This window comes from Oncorhynchus clarkii, chromosome 26 (genome assembly GCF_045791955.1).
Source record: "Oncorhynchus clarkii lewisi isolate Uvic-CL-2024 chromosome 26, UVic_Ocla_1.0, whole genome shotgun sequence".
Lineage (NCBI taxonomy): Eukaryota > Metazoa > Chordata > Actinopteri > Salmoniformes > Salmonidae > Oncorhynchus > Oncorhynchus clarkii.
The window spans coordinates 10,162,635-10,184,761 of NC_092172.1; the positions used below are offsets into that span (position 1 = coordinate 10,162,635).

Sequence of the window (22,127 nt, forward strand, 5' to 3'; positions counted from 1 at the left end):
ACTTAAAAACTACTTAAGTAGTAATTTAAAGTATGTTTTACTTAAGTACTTTATACCACTAGGTCTACACTTGTTGTGTTCGGCGCATGTGTCAAAGAACATTTTATTTTATTTATTTTTGACATTTGCCCTCATATGTAAAAAAAGAAAAGAAAAAAAGAACTGGTTTACTATTGGGAACGCCCATCAATAGAACCACCCCAGACGTTCAGCCAACGTCAATGTTCATTGGACGAGACTCCGTAAACCGGGGAAATTTTGAAAGGAGCATTTGCAACAATGATGTTTGTGTGAAAGTGCATTTCTTACCAAAGGCACTATTAGTTAGCTAGCTCACCTGTCATTTCACTACTCAGGGCTGGATTGTATTGTACATTCGGACCTCTGCTGTGGCTAGTTTGAAAGTTGCACAATGGCTGAAGAAGACGGTTGTTCATCTATGATGGAGCCTCAGTTTGAAGCAGGAGAAACGGCGGCGGATGGAATGATTTCGACAGCAGATTCAATTTCTTGTGAAAGTGGACAGAACAAGACAGACAAAGTGGATTTGGAGTCAAATGTCGAATTAGAAGAGGATGTCAGAGATTTTAATTTGCGACAAGAAGATGTTGTCAGACAAGGTTTGTTTAGTAACTATTGTTGCTCATTTCAACCGTGCAGCTAGCCTAGCTAACTGGCTAATAACGTCGTTAGCAAGCTAACGTTAACGTTACTCAATGTACTTAGCTAATTATCTAGCTAACTACTCTAACTAGCTAAACATGCAACGCCACCAACTGTTGACTCATAACAGCAAATAATGATAGGTATGTATCATTAACCTATTTGCTGAATTTCAAAGAACTGTTAGAGGAATAGAGAAGTCTCAGCACCTATTCGTATGATTTTTGAATCTCCCCTTGATCATTATCATTACCCGCTTCTAGGCCATGCCCGATAATAGTGAGTGATCATGAAGGAGAGGGCAAAATGGAAGGGAACCACTTTACACTATGCATCCAAAGTAGTAAATTAGATACTCATCTAATTTAGGGTTGCAAAGGGTCGGATGTGAAATTAAGCCCTGGAATTTGGGTAATTTTGCTTAAATTCATCAAAAAAGTTAGCTTAACAGTGAACCTTTTTGTGGGATACACAAGTCAATTCTAGGTCTGGTGGCATATTTTGGTTAAACTGCCCCCAATTTAATGGAATTGCAACCCTCTGCATGCGCAGTGCGTTCTTCCATCACACGTACAGCTGATTCTCAAGATCTTGCACACCAATGTGACGCTATTAAGCCCACACTACTACACTCTGAGCCAAGGACCACATTCTTTCTGGTAAGTTATGATTACAATACTGGGTGGGGTGAATATATTTTATGACATTTTTTTGTTAACTAATAAATAGTAGCCTACAGCAAAGTGTGTTTAAATAATTTCTAACCCAACATTTCTGCTAGTTAGTTTTGCTACTAAACTCAGCAAAAAAAGAAACGTCCCCTTTTCAGGACCCTGCCTTTCAAAGATAATTTGTGAAAATCCTAATAACTTCACAGGTCTTCATTGTAAAGGGTTTAAACACTGCTTCCCACGCTTGTTCAATGAACCATAAACAATTAATGAACATGCACCTGTGGAATGGTCATTAAGACACTAACAGCTTACAGACGTAGGGAATTAAGGTCACAGTTATGAAAACTTAGGACACTAAAGAGGCCTTTCTACTGACTGAAAAACACCAAAAGAAAGATTCTTATTTTCAACGGTGGGTTAACTGCCATGTTCAGGGGCAGAACGACAGATTCTTACCTCGTCTGCTCTGGGATTCAATCTTGCAACCTTACAGTTAACTACTCCAACGCTATAACCACCTGCCTCTCGTTGCACTCCACAAGGAGACTGCCTGTTACGCGAATGCAGTAGAAGCCAAGGTAAGTTGCTAGCTAGCATTAAACTTCTTATGAAAAACAATAAATCAATCATAATCAGTTATAACTACACATGGTTGATATTACTAGTTTATCTTGTCCTGTGTTGCATATAATCGATGCACCGCTGGGGGATGACATAACAAAAAAAAAGCACAATCGTTGGATTACTGTAGCTAACCATAAACACCAATGCCTTTCTTAAAATCAATACACACAAGTATATATTTTTAAACCTGCATATTTAGCTAAGAGAAATCCAGGTTAGCAGGCAATATTAACCAGGTGAAATTGTGTCACTTCTCTTGTGTTCATTGCATGCAGAGTCAGGGTATATGCAACAGTTTGGGCTGCCTGGCTCATTGCGAACTAATTTGCCAGAATTTTACGTAATTATGACAACATTGAAGGTTGTGCAATGTAACAGGAATATTTAGACTTAGGGATGCCACCCGTTAGATAAAATACCAAACGGTTCCATATTTCACTGAAATAATAAACGTTTTGTTTTCGACATGATAGTTTCCGGATTCGACCATATTAATGACCTAAGGCTCATATTTCTGTGTGTTATGTTATAATTAACTCTATGATTTGATAGAGCAGTCTGACAGCGATGGTAGGCAGCAGCAGGCTCGTAAGCATTCATTCAAACAGCATTAGTGCGTTTTGCCAGCAGCTCTTTGCAAGCATAGGCTTGAAGTCATACAGCTCAGTCAGCCTAATGGCTGGTGTACCCGATGTGAAATGGCTAGCTAGTTAGCTGGGTGCACGCTAATAGTGTTTCAAACCTCACTCTCTCTGAGACTTGGAGTGGTTGTTCCCCTTGCTCTGCAAAGGCTGCAGCTTTTGTGGAGCGATGGGTAACGCTGCTTCGAGTGTGGCTGTTGTCGACGTGTTCCTGGTTCGAGCCCAGTTAGGGACGAGGAGAGGGACGGAAGCTATACTGTTACACTGGCAATACTAAAGTGCCTATAAGAACATCCAATAGTCAAAGGTATATGAAATACAAATGGTATAGAGAGAAATAGTCCTATAAATACTATATTAACTACAACCTAAAACCTCTTACCTTGGAATATTGAAGTCTCATGTTAAAAGGAACCACCAACTCTCATATGTTCTCATGTTCTGAGCAAGGAACTTAAACATTAGCTTTTTTACATGGCACATATTGCACTTTTACTTCTCCAACACTTTGTTTTTGCATTATTACAACCAAATTGAACATGTTTCATTATTTATGAGGCTAAATAGATTTTTATTGATGCATTATATTAAGTTAAAATAAGTGTTCATTCAGTATGGTTGTAATTGTCATTATTACAAATAAAATGTAAAAAATTGCCCGATTTACTCGGTATCTGCTTTTTTTTGGTCCACCAATAATCGGTATCGGCGTTGAAAAATCATAGTCGGTGACCTCTAGTCTGGAGTGGGATTGATTTGGAGGTGAAGGGTCCGTCAATTGTCTGGGGCGGTGTGTCACAGCATCATCGGACTGAGCTTGTTGTCATTGCAGGCAATCTCAATGCTGTGCTTTTTCAGGGAAGACATCCTCCTCCCTCATGTGGTATCCTTCCTGCAGGCTCATCCTGACATGGCCCTCCAGCAGGACAATGCCACCAGCCATACTGCTCGTTTTGTGCGTGATTTCCTGCAAGACAGGAATGTCAGTGTTCTGCCATGGCCAGCAAAGAGCCCAGATCTCAATCCCATTGAGCACGTCTGGGACCTGTTGGATCGGAGGGTGAGGGCTAGGGAACTTGCAGGTGCCTTAGTGGAAGAGTGGGGTAACATCTCACGGCAAGAACTGGATAATCTGCTGCAGTCCATGAGGAGGAGATGCACTGCAGCACTTAATGTAGCTGGTGGCCACACCAGATACTGACTCTTACTTTTTGATTTTGATTCCCCCCTTTGTTCAGGGACACACTATTCCATTTCTGTTAGTCACATGTCTGTGGAACTTGTTCAGTTTAAGTCTCAGTTGTTGAATTTTATGTTCATACAAATATTTACACATGTTAAGTTTGCTGAAAATAAACAGTTGACAGTGAGGGGACGTTTTATTTTTTTGCTGAGTTTGTGGGCTTTAGTTTGCTTGAGCCTGCTAACTGAGTGTTAATTGGCCTGTTTCCGTACATGTTTCATTTTAAAACATTTATCTTACAAAGGAGTTGTTTAATCAAACTGCGTAACTATTTATCTGTACATGGAACTTTTTAAAGTTTTTAAAATTTTAATTAACACTTCTAGTCTTTACAGGAAAATGCCACGGGCTCTATCTGATGTGTGGAGACATTTCACTGCAGCTAATGTAGAAGGACAATCAGTGTACATTTGCAGATACTGTGCCATATCATATGTGAAGAATGCAACAAAGATGCAGAATCATCTGGCCAAGTCCATAAAGTTCCCTCAGCGCTCACAACAAGCAACCTCTGACTTCTATTCAAGGTGAAAATGATGAATCCTAATCGATAGCAACAGCTCATGGTCCTCCTGGAATCAGAAGTGTTTTACTCAATGGAGGAACGTAGTCAGAGAAATGCTGATGAATGACTTGCTCGAGCTGTGTATGCAACTGGTTCACCACTGATGCTCACAGGCAATGTGTGTTGGAAGAGATTTCTGAATGTCCTTCGCCCAGCATACACTCCTCCAAACAGACATGCTTTGTCTACTCATTTGCTGGATGCAGAGTTTAAGTAAAGGTCAAGCAAATCATAGAGAAAGCAGACTATTGCAATCGTCTCTGATGGGTGGTCGAATGTTTGTGGGCAAGGAATAATTGTCTACATCTCCACCCCTCAACCAGTATTCTACAAGAGCACAGACACAAGGGACAACAGACACACCGGTCTCTACATTGCAGATGAGCTGAAGGCAGTCATCAATTACCTTGGACCACAGAAGGTATTTGCACTGGTAACAGACAATTCTGCGAACATGAAGGCTGGTTGGTCTAAAGTGGAGGAGTCCTACCCTCACATCACACCCATTGGCTGTGCTGCTCATGCGTTGAATCTGCTCCTCAAGGACATCGTGGCACTGAAAACAATGGATACACTCTACAAGAGAGCCAAGGAAATGGTTAGGTATGTGAAGTGTCATCAAATTATAGCAGCAATCTACCTCACCAAGCAAAGTGAGAAGAATAAGAGCACCACGTTGAAGCTTTCCAGCAACACCCGTTGGGGTGGTGTTGTCATCATGTTTGTCTTCTGGAGGGGAAAGAGTCTCTCCAAGAAATGGCCATATCACAGTCTGCCAATATGGACAGCCCCATCAAGAGGATCCTCCTGGATGATGTATTTTGGGAGAGAGTGGTAAGCAGCCTGAAACTACTGAAACCTATAGCAGTAGCCATTGCACGGATTGAGGGAGACGATGCCATCCTGTCTGATGTTCAGACTTTGGTTGCAGAGGAATCTGCAGTTCTGAAATACGTCATAAAGCGTGGAGACTTCTGCCTGAAGCCCATACATGCCGCAGCGTGCATATTGGACCCCAAGTATGCTGGCAAGAGCATCCTGTCTGGTGCAGAGATCAACAAGGCCTATGTTGTCATCACTACCGTGTCTTGCCACCTTGGCCTGGATAAGGGCAAGGTTCTTGGAAGTCTGGCAAAGTACACTTCCAAGCCATGGCTTTGGGATGGAGATGCAATATGGAAGTTGTGACAACATATCTCATCAGCCATCTGGTGGAAGGGACTTTGTGGATCTGAGGCTATTTCCCCTGTTGCCTCCATCCTCCAAATCCCACCAACATCAGCTGCCTCAAAGCGCAACTGGTCCTTGTTTGGGAACACACACACCAAAGCATGCAACAGGCTGACCAATACAAAGGTTGAAAAATTGGTGGTCATCCTGGCAAATTTGAGGCTTTTTGATCCTGACAACGAGCCATCCTCAACAGGGTTGGAAAGTGACCGTGATGAGGCCTCAGTCTGATGTTCAAGAGGTGGACATTGAGGAGGTGAAGGGAGAAGACATGGAAGCCTGCGAGGAAGCTTTAGTTTCTAGACTATCATTTTACAGCTGAATGTTAAATGTTTTTGGGAGTTGCGATGGATCGTTGGGGTCATTCAATTTTCCCCTTTGTTCAGTGAAATCATCCCAAGTGAAGAGAACTCATTTAAAGTTCAATTTGTAACTAAATTGTTTAAATTTCTATTAGAAGGATTTAATCATTTGCAATTATTTATACTTATGATAGAAACAAACCTTTTACTTTGTCTCCATATGATATGGTAAATATATCCAATGCGAAAAACCTCTACATTTAAATGCTATTAATATTAATTTGCATATTTCTGTTAATTCCCATGGATAGTTTCCACCAGAATATTCCCCAAAATGTGCAACCCTAATCTAACTTATACTTTATTTTCTAACACAGAACTTTTCCAAAATGATGAGGATGATGATGATGGTGACAGCGGCACAGCTTACTTCAACCCTGATATGGCTGGTACTCGGTTGCAACGTGTCGAACGCATAGGAGATGCCTCCCTTCCTGACACCTTTCAGACAAATGAACTGCTTTATTACGAGAGATTCAAAGCCTATCAAGACTACATGCTAGGTATGTAACCTTCCCACGGTCTTGCATCAATTGTTGTCAAGGTTATTGGCTAAAGTGGTTAAAAGAGGTTTACTACAACCATATTGATTGATCTTCAACGCTAAAAAATTAAACTGACTTGAGGGGTTGTCTCAGATGCTGTCTGTGCTGTTGTTTTGGACAGGTGATTGTAAAACATCCGAGGTGAAGGCCTTCACAGCTGACTACCTGGAGAAGGTCCTGGAGCCTTGTGACTGGCAGGCACAGTGGTGCACAGACGTTTTTGATGTGCTAGTGGAGGTAAGTCACTTCGACCTGAAAGATTTCCCAGCAAGAGACTTGTCTAAAGGAGCTGTGCTTTCTACACTGCATGAAATGAATTGGAACACTTGCACTCTGGATGCGGTTTTATAGTGAATCTGAATCCAGAGGTCTGTTTAAACTGTGTGAAACAGCTATCTTTTCCAATGTTATGCAGATGGTTGGATCTGATGAGCAAAGCAGAAGTAACTGAACAGGGTAGCCTAACCATTCAAACATGGGAAAAGTGTTATATGAAGGTTACAACCTCATATTTGTGCCCTTTTCATCAGGTGGTGGATGTGAACTATAAGGAGTTGAAAGCCCAGGTCAAGCTAGTGGTGCCCCTGCAGTGTGAGACGAGAGGCTGCGAGCTGACGGAGGAGGCCATGAACACTCTCCTAGAGGCCACGCTGCAGAAAGTGCCTCTGCAGGAGCTCCGTGTGGTGTTTGATGAGTCTGGGGACTTTGACCAGACTGCACTGGCACTTGAGCACCTCCGGTAAGACCATATTGTAAACAGGTTAACACTGCTGAGGTTTTTATTCAAAGGGCTGTTAAAGCCACAGTTACAGTTGAAGTCTGAAGTTTACATACAGCTTAGCCTAATACATTTAAAGTCAGTTTTTCACAATTCCTGACATTTAAACCTAGTAAAAATGCCCTGTCTTAGGTCAGTTAGGATCACCACTTTATTTTAAGAATGTGAAATGTCAGAATGATAGTAGAGAATAGTTTATTTCAGCTTTCGTCACATTCCCAGGAAGCAGTGGCTTCCTCCTTGCTGAGCGGCCTTTAAGGTTATGTCGATATAGGACTCGTTTTACTGTGGATATAGATACTTCTGTACCTGTTTCTTCCAGCTTCTTCACAAGGTCCTTTGCTGTTTTTCTGGGATTGATTTGCACTTTTCGCACCGAAGTACGTTCATCGCTAGGAGACAGAACGCGTCTCCTTCCTGAGCTGTATGACGGCTGCGCTGTCCCATGGTGTTTACTTGCATACTATTGTTTGTACAGATGAACGTGGTTCCTTCAGGCATTTGGAAATTGCTCCAATGATGAACCAGATTTGTGGAGGTCTATACATTTTTTTTTCTGAGATGTTGGCTGATTTCTTTAGATTTTTTCATGATGTCAAGCAAAGAGGCACTGAGTTTGAAGGTAGGCCTTGAAATACAGCCATAGTTACACCTCGAATTGACTCAAATGATGTCAATTAGCCTATCAGAAGCTTCTAAAGCTATGACATAATTTTCTGGAATTCTCCAAGCTGTTTAAAGGCACAGTCAACTTAGTGTATGTAAAGTTCTGACCCACTGGTATTGTAATACAGTGAATTATAAGTGAAATAATCTGTGTGTAACTTCCGACTTCAACTGTATTTCTTTCCTTGTCAGAGGAGAAAGCACCAGAAAAAGTGCCGAAGGCGATTTGTTCCATCCCCACGTAACAATTATTGAAACCTCTTGTTGTAGGAGTTTGCATGTGGTGGAACTGACTTTAACTTCTCTTAATGTGTGTCTGAAAATGTGTTCCTCTTGTCTTTTGGTCCGCTTGATAGAACTTTAGAATAACTTAGCTTTTCCTGTGAAGGAACTTCTTTTTTTGGAGTGGTTAAAGCTGCAGTATATAACTTTTTTGCACATTCATTTTCTCAGATACGATATGACAAACAGTCAAAAGATTGTAAATGGACAGGCAAGACAGAACCGTCATATTACAGCCGCAGAATGTTTTTCTTCTATGTGATACTAAATAACAAGGGTATGTTCAAATTTCGTGGTGTGACAGACACTGAGAAATACCCTGAAGAGAGATGATACAGTGGAACAACTGGTTCTGCTTCTGTGCTGTGAAATCTCTTGTCTGAACTGTCTCAAACCGTTTTCTTCTTTTTTAGGTTTTTCTACAAACACATCTGGAGACAGTGGGACGACGAGGACGAGGATGATGACTTTGACTACTTTGTCAGATGTGTGGAGCCCCGCCTCAGGCTGTATGTGTAGAAGGTTGATAGTGTGGGGAATGGGAAGATTAGTCAGTGTGTGGGCTTGATTGGCACTTTCTCATTTAGGCTGTATTGGTTCAGATCTGCCAATGACACGGCTTGGTTGAACCCATTATTTGAATGCCACTATCAGAACGGCCATATGGCATAGGAACCTGTAGAGCTTTGCAAATCATTGCAGTTCAGGCGCACTTGAGCAAGCTCCATGTCTAATTGTTGGAGCTGGATATGCTCAAGGCTGTTGCAGTGAGAGGGTGCAGATTGTTATTTGGCCAATAGATGGCAGTGTGTACCTGGGGATTTTGAGCGTACTGTGGCATCTTTTATTTATATATTTTTTAAATGGGTGGAGACGAGGGTTAAGACATCTTATTGGCTTTAGCCGAAATCCTAAAGCTTATTGGTCTAACAATCAGCTCCTAGTTTATACCAAGGACACTGTCGCCAATTTGCTTTTAAAGAGTCTTTGTTACCCATTCACGACGGCTCCTTAGATAGAATCGAGACCCTCCTTGTTCAGAATCTCAATGTTCACCTGTATTTTTCTTTCTCCAAATAATGATTAAGAACAGTTTCAAATTCCGGACAAGGCCATCAAAAAAACAATGTTGTGCTCTGATCTTCTCCACTAGTTATCTCACCTTAACCTCTTAGCCCTCCAATGTTGCTGAACAGTTTGTTCCCAACACTCCTTCAAGACCACCTCAATAATGCAATTGTGTTTTTAAAAATAAGTATTTCTCCCTCTGTGGCTGTCAATCCTGCAGGTTTTATGATATTCTGGAAGATCGGGTGCCTGCTGGACTTGTGGCAGAGTATTACTCTCTTTTGGCACGCTGCTCTCAAAAGTTCCAGGAGTTCTCTAGCCTGCGGAACGGTATCAGCAGCGACTCTGAGTCGGAGCTGGACAACGTGTCCATGGTGGAGGGCCTAAGGATGTACGAGCAGATGGAGGCCCTGAAGCGCAAACTCCGGATCATGGAGAACCCGCTGCTCAGGTAACTGCCCAAGGGGACACGGGGTGGGAAGACTGAGAGGAGCTATCAGTGTCTCTGCAGAGTGTGTGTTGAGGGCATAGTTGTGTGACTGATGGAGTTGGTCTCTTTACGGAGGATGAAAATAAGACGACTGAGTAAAAGCTATTGGATTCACCTCTGTCCTTGAGCTAGCGTGTTTGACCTACACTGCCCCAGTTGAGAGTAATAACACCTCACGTAATAACACTACAGTTCAGTTCAATGCACCATACTCTGGTTAGAATTAGAGGTTGACCGGTTATGATTTTTCAACGCCGATAGCGATTATTGGTGGACCAAAAAAAGCCGATACCGATCTAATCGGTCAATTTTTTTAAATAGGTTTTTTAATTTTATTGATATATATTTGTAATAATGACAATTACAACAATACTGAATGATCACTTTTAACTTAATATAATACATCAATCAAATCAATTTAGTCTCAAATAAATAATGAAATATGTTCAATTTGGTTTAAATATTGCAAAAACAAAGTGTTGGAGAAGAAAGTAAAAGTGCAATATTTGCCATGTAAAAAAGCTCAAGTTGAAGTTCCTTGCTCAGAACATGAGAACATATGAAAGCCGGTGGTTCCTTTTAACATGAGTCTTCAATATTCCCAGGTAAGAAGTTTTAGGTTGTAGTTATTATAGGAATTATTGGACTATTTTTCTCTATTCCATTTGTATTTAATATACCTTTGACTATTGGATGTTCTAATAGGCACTATAGTATTGCCAGCCTAATCTCGGGAGTTGATAGGCTTGAAGTCATAAACAGTGCAATGCTTGAAAGCACAGCGAAGAGCTGCTGGAAAACACAGGAAAGTGCTGTTTGAATGAATGCTTACGAGCCTGCTGCTGCCTACCACCGCTCAGCCAGACTGCTCTATCAAATATAAAATCATAGACTTAATTATAATATAATAACACACAGAAATACAAGCCGTAGGTCATTAATATGGTCAAATCCGGAAACTATAATTTCGAAGAAAACAAACGTTTATTCTTTCAGTGAAATACGGAACTGTTCCGTATTTTATAACGGATGGCATCCCTAAGTCTAAATATTGCTGTTACATTGCACAACCTTCAATGTTACGTCATAGTTATGTACAATTCTGGCAAATTAATTACGGTCTTTGTAAGGAAGAAATGGTCTTCACACAGTTTGCAACGAGCCAGGCGCAGCCCAAACTGCTTCATATACCCTGACTCTGCTGGCACAGAACACAAGAAATGACACAATTTCCAGAGTTAAAATAAATTCATTTTAGCAGGCAATATTAACTAAATATGCAGGTTTAAAAATATATACTTGTGTATTGATTTTAAGAAAGGCATGGTTAGGTACACGTTGGTGCAACGACAGTGCTTTTTTCGCGAATGCGCTTCTTAAATCACCCGTTTTGTGAAGTAGGCTGTGATTCGATGATAAATTAACAGGCACTGCATCGATTATATGCAACGCAGGACAAGCTAGATAAACTAGTAATATCATCAACCATGTGTAGTTAACTAGTGATTATGTTAAGATTGATTGATTTTTTTAATAAAATAAGTTTAATGCTAGCTAGCAACTTACCTTGGCTCCTTGCTGCACTCGCGTAACGCAGTCTCCCCGTGGAGTGCAATGTAATCGGCCATAATCGCTGTCCCAAAATGACGATTACCGATTGTTATGGAAACTTGAAATCGACCCTGATTAATAGGTCGACCTCTTGTTAGAATACAAAAGGCACAGCAATTAGCTACTCCTAATGCACACTTTGACCTATACTTTGAGAGTCTATGGGAAAGTGGAAGATTTACCTGCTCTGTCCAGTGCTGTACCATTCTGTTTGTCTACATAAATGTATTCTCTTCTGACACTGCAGGTATGTGCTGGGATACAAGGTGAACTCGGGGCAGCAGTCGTGCAGGGCCAAGGGGCCTCGTGCCTCAGGCGGCCGGGTGGTCCATGTCGTGTCTGTCTCCACTACAGTTAGCCAGCTGCAGAGCCTGATGGCAGACAAGCTTGGGCCCAAATTCTCAGGGGAAGAGTTTGAAGTACAGGTATGGCAAACAAATAAAATGGTATTTCTAAATGTTTCATCCATAGCATATTGTATTTTGATCAAATTTAAGTTTGCCCAGTTTTCCATTTCAAATGGCCTGTTTAATGAGATGACCAGAGATGAAACCCAATGGTTATGTTCTCTAACCATGTCTCACTTGTGTAAGGGTCTAATGCGCTTGGATTTGCCGAGGCGCTTGGGCTGTCTTTTTAAATGACCTCCCTATTTCCTGTAAACTGGCATTCCGCCAGGATTTGTCGAGGCTCTGTCTGTTCGCCTGAACGCCTCGGCTCTAGTATCTTTTGTATTCCACCGAGACGTCCGAAGCGTGAAAACAAGTGTTTTTTTGTGTCCATCTGTTTAGTCATGAGTGCAGATCTGTATTGTACAGACCGACTGTGTACTGGAACAGCTCTTGTGTTAAATGTTAGTTTCACAGTGAGCCCCTGCTGGCTGTGAGTGCCTGCTACGAGGGAGACGTGGTCATCATCCTTCCAGGACACTACAATGTCACCAGCTCCATCAGTATCCCAGACTCCATATCAGTGGAAGGTAACGTTTCACGTGTCTGAATGCACCACTGCTGTTTTGTATGTACAGATAACGTCTAAATAATGGAAACACCAGTCAATGAGGGATACAAAATATATTGAAAGCAGATGCTTCCACACAGGTGTAGTTCCTGATTTTTTTTTTTTAAGACGATGTAAACCATTCGCCATGGCCGTCTGTCACAAGATCTCAACCCAATTGAACACTTATGGTAGATTCCAGCACCATCAACAAAACGCCAAGTTATGGGATTTCTCGTGGAAGGATGGTGTTCCCTCCAACAGAGTTCACTCTACACCTGTAGAATCTACTCCAAGGTGCAGTGAAGCTGTTCCCAACACCCTATTAAGACACTTTGTTGATGTTTCTTTTATTTTGGCACTTACCTGTATGTGTCAGTGGAGGCTACTGAAGGGAGGATCGCTCATAATAATGGCTGGAATGGAGTGAATGGTATCAAACGCATACGTATGTGATTTCTACGCATGTATGTGTCCTTAGTTGCTTTTAGTTAGCCAGGGATGCCTTTTTCTGGATTCAGCTCATGAGTAGTGTCTGCAGGCTTGGTGTTGCAAACCTCTTCTGATTTTCTGTTGTTTTCCAATCATCCAAGTCTGATGTTCAGTCGTTTGTGCACATTTTTATGTGAGTTGTTCAACACATTTTCCAGGTTGTCTGAATTAGAGGTTGACCGATTTAATCAGGTCCGATTTCAAGTTTTCCTCATAATCGGTAATCAGCATTTTTGGACACCGATTATGGCCAATTACATTGCACTCCACAAGGAGACTGCGTGGCAGGCTGACTACCTGTTATGCGAGTGCAGCAAGGAGCCAAGGTACGTTTAATGCTAGCTAGCAACTTATCTTTATAAAAAACAATCAATCTTAACATAATCACTAGTTAACTACGCATGGTTGATGATATTACTAGTTTATCTAGCTAGTCCTGCGTTGCATATAATCGATGCGGTGCCTGTTAATTTATCATTGAATCACAGCCTACTTCGCCAAACGGGTGATGATTTAACAAAAGCGCATTCACGAAAAAAGCACTGTTGCACCAACGTGTACCTAACCATAAACATCAAAGCTTTTAAAAAAATCAATACACAAGTATATGTTTCTAAACCTGCATATTTAGTTAATATTGCCTGCTAACATGAATTTATTTTAACTAGGGAAATTGTGTATCTTGTGTTCTGTGCAACAGAGTCAGGGTAACGTTATATGCAGCAGTTTGGGCCGTCTGGCTCGTTGCGAACTGTGTCAAGACCATTCCTTCCTAACAAAGACAGCCAACTTCGCCAAACGGGGGATGATTTAACAAAAGCGCATTTGCGAAAAAAGCACAATCGTTGCACGAATGTATCTAACCATAAACATCAATGGCTTTCTTGAAATCAATACACAAGTATATTTTTTTTAAACCTGCATATTTAGTTAAAAGAGATTCATGTTGGGCCTCCCGGGTGGCGCAGTGGTTAAGGGCGCTGTACTGCAGCGCCAACTGTGCAATCAGAGTCCCTGGGTTCGCGCCCAGGCTCTGTCGTAACCGGCCGCGACCGGGAGGTCTGTGGGGCGACGCACAATTGGCCTAGCGTCGCCCGGGTTAGGGAGGGCTTGGTCGGTAGGGGTGTCCTTGTCTCATTGCGCACCAGCGACTCCTGTGGCGGGCTGGGCGCAGTGTACGCTAACCAAGGTGGCCAGGTGCACAGTGTTTCCTCCGGCGCATTGGTGCGGCTGGCTTCCGGGTTGGATGTGCGCTGTGTTAAAGAAGCAGCGGCTTGGTTGGTTGTGTATCGGAGGACGCATGACTTTCAACCTTCGTCTCTCCCGAGCCCGTACGGGAGTTGTAGCGATGAGACAAGATAGTAGCTACTACAATTGGATACTACGAAATTGGGGAGAAAAAGGGGTAAAAATTCAAAAAAAAAAAAAAAATAGATTCATGTTAGCAGGCAATATTAACTAGCGAAATTGTCACTTCTCTTGCGTTCATTGCACGCAGTCAGGGAAAATGCAACAGTTTGGGCCGCCTGGCCCGTTGTGAACTAATTTGCCAGAATGTTACATAATTATGACATAACATTGAAGGTTGTGCAATATTTAGACGCCACCCGTTAGATAAAATACGGAATGGAATATTTCACTGAAAGAATAAATATACATTTTTTTCTCAATGATAGTTTCCGGATTTGATCATATTAATGACCTAAGGCTCGTATTTCTGTGTGTTATTTTATTATAATTAAGTCTATGATTTGATAGAGCAGTCTGACTGAGCGGTGGTAGGCAGCAGCAGGCTCGTAAGCATTCATTTAAACAGCACTTTCCTGTGTTTGCCAGCAGCTCTTCGCAATGCTTCCAGCATTGAGCTGTTTATGACTTCAAGCCTATCAACTCCCGAGATTAGGCTGGCAACACTAAAGTACCTATTAGAACATCCAATAGTCAAAGGTATATGAAATACAAATTCTATAGAGAGAAATAGTCCTATAATAACTACAACCTAAAACTTCTTACCTGGGAATATTGAAGACTCGTGTTGAAAGGAACCACCAGCTTTCATATGTTCTCATGTTCTGAGCAAGGAACTTCAACTTGAGCTTTTTTACATTGACATACTTTCTTCTCCAACACTTTGTTTTTGCAATATTTAAACTAAATTGAACATATTTCATTATTTATTTGAGACTAAATTGATTTTATTGATGTATTATATTAAGTTAAAATTGTTCATTCAGTATTGTTGTAATTACAAATATTTCGGCCGATTTAATCTGTACTGGCATTTTTTGGTCCGCCGATATCGGCGTTGAAAAATCATACTCGGTCGACCTCTAGTCTGAATCCTTCCATCCTTTTCTCTCACTAAGGAATCTGTTGCTATGCTGTGACTAATGTGCTGCCAAGTACTGTTATGGCCATATGAAATCAAGTGTTCACCTGCAGATACTTTTACGGTACTGGCTGCACTATGTGGCGTGTTCATGCTTTCTTGAAGGTTAAACCACCACCCCTCAATGTACAGTAGATGGATTGAAATAAACATATCGCAGAGAGGATGCGGGATGTACAGTTGGAGTCCTCGTAAAGCAAATGGAGCTTGATGGAGCGGTAAGCGTTTGAATGGGGGTGATATTAATTAATAGAGAAGGCTAGCACGGGCGAGGAGAGGTCAGAGCAGAGGCGCAGTGTCAGTCTCTTTATGCAAATGAGGGGGGGGCTGTTTTTTGACATGGGGCTGTTTGTATGTGCTTGCCCTCCTGTGGTGCTAGGAACCCCCTGAAAGCTGAGATAAAGAGGGTGGGGAAATAAGATGCAGCACTGCCTGGCACTGTACCACGACAGGAGATGAGCAACTCAATTAGACCTCCGCCGGATTACCATAATAGAATTCTCCCTCCCACCAAAGAGCCTTTGATATTTAGAGGAGCCAGGCACACAGGCGCTTATTGCTTTTGGGATATTGCTGTATCAAAGACAGAGGGGGGGAAAATGCATATGATCCATCTTCATAACTATTGTGAGAATTTCCAAACGGTCTGTGTTCCTGAAGAGACATTAGAATTCAATAGTGAGGAGGTTGTTGGTCAGCACTTGTTAAGAACAGAATGCGTTTGTGATCTGCAATCAGTGCACCCGTTTTAGCATTTTAAATTCAAATTAATTCTCTAAGCAGCAACACATTTTTGCCAGTCTTTAAGCCTGCTGGGAATATGGTTTTCCTCTCCTGGAAGTGTGCATGGGCCTATGACTTTACCAATCGATATTCAGCCTTTGGCCTTTCCAATGGCAGCGTGTGGAACCCAGCCAGTGCTGTAGAACTGTTGGCCACATTGTGGAACATGTGTCTCCAGGCCATCTGTCAAGGAACAGAGAATAATGAACCCTAGCCATCAGAACACGGTCCATCACATTCTGCACTGTTGTACAGTGCTGCTTGCCTGGGATTGTGCTGAATCGCTACTTGTCATGTAAACCACTGCAAGGTTGGAAGGAGTGTTCAGACCCAACACTAGCCATTGAGCCCTGAGCCAGTTGTCCTAGCTGTCAGCATGCAAAGAGCAAATTCAATTTATTCCATATGATAAGTCTTCTACAGTTGGTGAGGGGGTAAAAAAATCAGTACGTTAAGTAGAGTATTGCGATATTGTTTTTGCCGATTTCCTATCGAAATACTTTGACTCCACGTTTTAGATTGTTGCTAGGTAGTTAACATTAGCTAGTCAGCTGTACATGCGCAAAAACCTATAGCTCATCATTCTATAGCTTGTTTGCCGTAAAAAAATAAATGTTTTCAGCACTATTCTCCATGACCGACCAAAATGCCTCTTTTCAGAACTCTCTTGTCCCTCTGCCGCAGACAAATAGTGAGCAATATGTTTAGAACATCAAATCGCAGTAAAATCACAGTATCGAATTGCAATACATGCTGTTTACACTGAGTATACCAAACATTAGGAACCTAATATTGAGTTGCACCTTCCCCTCAGAACAGCCTCAATTCGTCAGGGCATGAACTCTACGTGTCAAGCGTTACACAGGAATGCTGGCCCATGTTGACTCCAATGCTTCCCACATTTGTCAAGTTGGCTGGATGTCTTTTGGGTGGTGGACCACTGTTGGTACACATGGGAAACTGTTGAGTGTGAACCAAGCTACGTTGCAGTTCTTGACACAAACCGGTGCGCGTGGCACCTAAACTCAGCAAAAAAAGAAACGTGATCTCACTGTCAACTGTTCATTTTCAGCAAACTTAACATGTGTAAATATTTGTATGAACATAAGATTCAACAACCGAGACAAACTGAACAAGTTCCACAGACATGTAACTAACAGAAATGGAATAATGTGTCATTGAACAAAGGGGGGTCAAAATCAAAAGTCAGTCAGTAAATGCTGCAGTGCATCTCCTCCTCCACATGGACTGCACCAGGTTTTCCAGTTCTTGCTGTGAGATGTTACCCCACTCTTCCACCAAGGCATCTGCAAGTTCCTGGACATTTCTGGGGTTTGGGAATGGCCCTATGTTTTTTTTCAGCATTTATATTTTAGATTCTTCAAAGTAGCCACCCTTTACCTTGATGACCGCTTCACAAAGACACGGTGGTTGGAACCAAAAATCTCACATTTGGACTCATCAGACCAAAGGACAGATTTCCTCCGGTCTAATGTCCATTGCTCGTGATTCTTGGCCCAAGCAAGTCTCTTCTTATTGGTGTCCTTTTAGTAGTGGTTTCTTTGCAGCAATTTGACCATGAAGGGCTGATTCACGCGGTCTCCTCTGAATAGTTGATGATGTCTGTAACTCTAATGAACTTATCCTCCACTGCGGAGGATAACTCTTCCTTTCCTGTGGCGGTCCTCATGAGCCAATTTCTTCATCCGCGCTTGGTTTTTGCGACTGAACTTGAAGAAACTTTTTCAACATCACACCTGCGTGGTCAGGGCTCCACAGTGCGAGCATTTCATTCGCATTTGTGAATAAAAATGGTAACGTTTGATATGTAGTTAGAGATTCTGTAGTATTTTAGCCTTTTTGTTTCATAGCTGGTAAATTTAATTGCACAAAGTAAAAGGCTATAGGGATTCATAGTTATCTCACCTTGCTCTGCATCACTGCCTGGCTTGGGGGCTGTGCGCACATGAAGAGCTGAGTGATTCATTTTTAGAAGCGCAGCACACAGACACAATTTGGTCTAATTTATTTGAGACAAGTCTACTGAAGTGAGACTTGTTTCCTGTTTCTTTGCTATTTACAGTAGACTTTTGTTCACACGGCAGGTTTTTCAATGTTTGAGTTTCAACTATTAGGGAAGAGAAGACAACGCAGCTACTAGTCACTCAGTCACACATGACTGGAGTCACGTTACCACGGTAACCCCCTGCCCTTGAGGCAGGTAAATATTTTTGTCTCTGATATTTTGGTTAAAATAGGTCACAAAAAATGTAATATACCATATTACTTCTTACTAGTAATGCATTTGTTTTAGAAACATTACAAAGCATGCTAATCTGTGTTTTGTCCCGGAGTGGCTGGTAGAATTTTAAATCTACCTGCTATGGTGACTGGTGGACCAAAAAGTACATTTTAGGCCCTGATTTAGACTAAATCTTTATTTTCAGGGTTTGGTCTACCTGATGAGGTGGTGATTGAGAAGAAGAACAAAGGGGACTCGTTTGTGGAGTCAACAGGAGCCGACGTGAAGATCTCCAACGTCAAGTTCATCCAGCACGACGCTATCGAAGGCATCCTCTGTGAGTCGTCTTCGTCCTCCCAATGTGATTCTGCCTCTACATCTACCCTGCCCCCCCCCCCCCCCCCAACTCTACTATCAGTCCACCCACTGGCCTGCATTAATAATTCTGCTTAACATCCGGCAACAGCCATATATCAATGACTTGCTAGGAGTAGGATGGGTTTTGTGTGTGTGTGTGTGTGTAACCATTCGGAATACTAGCATCTAGCTGGCATCTTCATTTTCCCCCTAGTGTCGATTTTCGTCTTATTTCCCTCTTGTCTCCAGGCGTACGTCAGGGTAAGCTGGAGATGGAGAACTGTGTCCTTCAGTGCGAGACGACCGGTGTCATTGTGCGGACGTCAGGCCACCTGACCATGAACATGTGTGACCTCTACGGCTCTAAGGTAAGAGGTCATTGACACTTCTCATGGTGGCTTTCTTTTTTGATTGCTACAGATCTAGCTGTTATGTTAATCAATGTGTGTGTCTGAGGCCGTGCAGTAGCCTAGCTGTGTCTCTACATGCTGATAACTGTTGTGCTGTAGGGAGCTGGTGTGGAGATTTACCCTGGCAGTGTCTGCAGTATGGTGGGAAATGGCATACATCACTGCAAAGAAGGGATCCTGATCAAGGTAAGAGACTGAAGTTCTACTGGTCATTTACCAATCTGTGTATCACTGTTCCCAGCACTAGCACATCCAACCTCCATCTCTTTCTAGGTTGTTAAATTCTAAGCCTGTGGCATTATCTTCCCTCAACCGAAATTGAGTTTAGTGGAGAAAATGTTAAAATGCGCACACACACAGCGAAAAACAAATATGGACTTATTTCCCTCGTTACCTCCAGACGACTTCTGGGGTCTTATCTCATTCCCTGAGGCTAGAACGGTAGTGTTTTTATCGCTCTCTCAGAGCTTTCCTTCATGTTGTCTCTGCCCGATGTGTTGGACTTGGCCAGGACAACTTAAGCAGGAAGACGGACGTGATGACTCTGTTTATGCCCGTCTTTCCCCCCCACTCTGTTGCTCAGTTTGTCAACCTCCTCCGTCCCGTCTTCCAACAGGACTTTGCTGATGAGCTGGACACCATGCCCAAGATCACCATGGTGAACAACGTGATCCACAACAACGAGGGATACGGAGTGATCCTGGTTAAACCTAGTGACGCTGCAGCTGCACAGGGCGAGGCTGCACAGGAAGACACCCCTTCAGGTACTAACTAGTTCCAAATCATTGGGAAGTTTTCCTCAGGAATATGGTAAGGGGTGGCGTACAGCAGAGTCTAGATGGAAACTCGTGATGCATTGTCATTTTTGCATCAGTGGCGTTCCAAATTGAGTTTTGCCTTTCTGAAAATTATTCTGATTTGCAACAAGCTTTAGATACAAAACGAACACCTCACATGCTACTGAAACTGTCTGACACGGTAGGAAGAGAATGTACGAAACAAGGGAAAAAAACTGGGAAATGCATCTGAGGGGAAATGTCATTTCTACTTTGAGCAAATGTAATTTGAGAGTTGAATGCCAGCGCTCCCATTCAAGCACATAATCCAATACTGAAGTTCTCCAGACTCCAATTTTAGAATCAGCAAGACAGGATTTGGAAGGGTTGCCACGTGAGACTAGGTACTAACCAAGTCTTACGCAGTGTTTCCCACATAAATCGGCTTACTATTTCTGGAAGGCAGAGTTAGTTTCACTGGGAAGTTTAAATGAGCTTGACCTTCAGTCCAGGGCAGCTGCAGAATAAAAGATGCAGCTAAAGGTGGCATGGCTTAAAATACGTCTGAAGCGCTCTCCATCTCTCGCCCTCTCCAGCGTCCTCTAATGGGGAATGTCCCTTATTGTTTGACCCCCCCCCCACCCACCCCCAGTACGCAGGAATAAATACCTCTACCCCAGACAGGGGAATGAGCGTAAATTAATAAAAAATTAAAAGCCATCTCTTTTCAGATTACCTTATAAAAATGTGAAATACAGCATTCATCAGTTTTTCAGAGACACTACAAAGCCAACAACTGGGTAATAATTGTCATTTCGTTGTTATTGAAAATATGTCCATTATGGTGCTTAGTTGTTTATCTTCCGGAAATTAGCAAAAAAATGCTGTTGATTAATTAAACATTCCCCACTTTAAACGTCGATGAGGCTGCTCGCATTTTGATTTGGAAAGGTAAGAGCATGGCAATTATCGGCGATTGATCCCTAAGGGCACTCAGTTAAAATACACTGTCAGTGTGATTTTGAACAGAATGTAGTAATATTTCACAGGAAGATGTAGTGTTTTCATAAACATGACAAATCAGAATGTCATGATGGAGAAGGAAGTGGTGGTATTAGGTCAATGTCACAGTGAGGTTTTGACAAGCCTGTCATGAACTGATTCATGTTATTTTCCAGATGAGCAACTAGATAAAGAAGAGGGGAAAGACGAGATGAAGCTGCAGGTGGATGTGCCCGTCATCGTGGTGGACGACTGCTCCTTGAAGGAACCAGTCTCCTATTCGTCTTGTTACGTCGTTCCTCCGGAGTTCACGGAGGGCAACGATGCCATCAAGAGGGAGCTGGTGGCCACGTCAGCCAAGAAGCAGCGACTCCAGAAGAGCAGGCTGAAGGAGCTGGGGGTGACCCAGGCAGATGACAACCTGCTCTCCCAGGAGATGTTTGTCTCCATACAGGACAACCAGTTCAGGAGGAACGGCATGGGCAGCTTCGGCACCTTCTTATACTGAGACTAATTGACCCGTCCTCCTGTTCTGTATTCCATACATGCAAACACACTTTTACTTCATTTATTCCAACCTCTTTGTTAAATTTTGCTGCACGGACTAGTGAGTGGGTATGTGTATTTTTAAATGCTTTTTTAAAACATGGCTTTTTAACACAATTCTCATTTTAGTATACTGATATTGTGGATGCCTGAGTCTAATAAACTGAATTGTTTTCACGATGATGACACTGCGCCTCAAATGTCCTTTGCAAATGTTTATTTTTTTTGTGTGTGGATATTGTATAATTTATATTTATGGATATTATTAAGATGACACTGCTTGAAATTGTTTTGTGTTGGGGGAAATCGTGTTGCCTTTGAGTTAGTATCTCACCCTCACCTGTAGTTCTGGTCATTCCTTTATCAAATGTTGCTGAAGGCACTCTAAACAATCAAAATCATGAGCCAATAAAATGAGTTTATATACATTTTGATCTTTTAGTTTTTTTTTTACAACTGGACACCGGTCAGATGAGAGAGGGGGAAATCTGCTTATTAAGAAGCTTAAGGCTTCACCTTTTATAAGATGCTCACAATTGTTTAATTCCAGTTGATTAATTTCCTTGGGATTAAAGGGCTGGTTAAACCTCATTACACCACAGGCAGTTTGATGAATTGCCTAATCCAGCATGCCCCTGTGAAATACATGTTGTACTGCCTCTTATGAGGTGTCCCAGGCTGACCTCAAT

The 22,127-nt window shown here is 42.1% G+C and overlaps 1 protein-coding gene across 2 annotated transcripts; it reads left to right on the forward strand.

Moving 5' to 3' along the window:
- Window positions 1-231: 231 nt before the first annotated feature.
- LOC139384301 (SHC SH2 domain-binding protein 1 homolog B-like) lies at window positions 232-21,866 on the forward strand. 2 transcript variants are annotated; one of them, XM_071128972.1, is made up of 13 exons: window positions 232-620; window positions 6,320-6,505; window positions 6,669-6,784; window positions 7,078-7,286; window positions 8,687-8,782; window positions 9,562-9,792; window positions 11,690-11,867; window positions 12,301-12,421; window positions 18,553-18,684; window positions 18,954-19,072; window positions 19,214-19,300; window positions 19,731-19,878; window positions 21,069-21,866. In XM_071128972.1, the coding sequence occupies exons 1-13, from the start codon at window positions 413-415 to the stop codon at window positions 21,398-21,400; spliced, it is 2,163 nt and encodes a 720-aa protein (XP_070985073.1). In that variant the 5' UTR covers window positions 232-412; the 3' UTR covers window positions 21,401-21,866. The 2 variants fall into 2 exon arrangements, with proteins under 2 accessions (XP_070985073.1, XP_070985074.1); XM_071128973.1 differs by lacking the exon at window positions 232-620 and adding an exon at window positions 4,341-4,372 and having other exon boundaries at window positions 21,069-21,616.
- The last annotated feature ends 261 nt before the right edge of the window (window positions 21,867-22,127 follow it).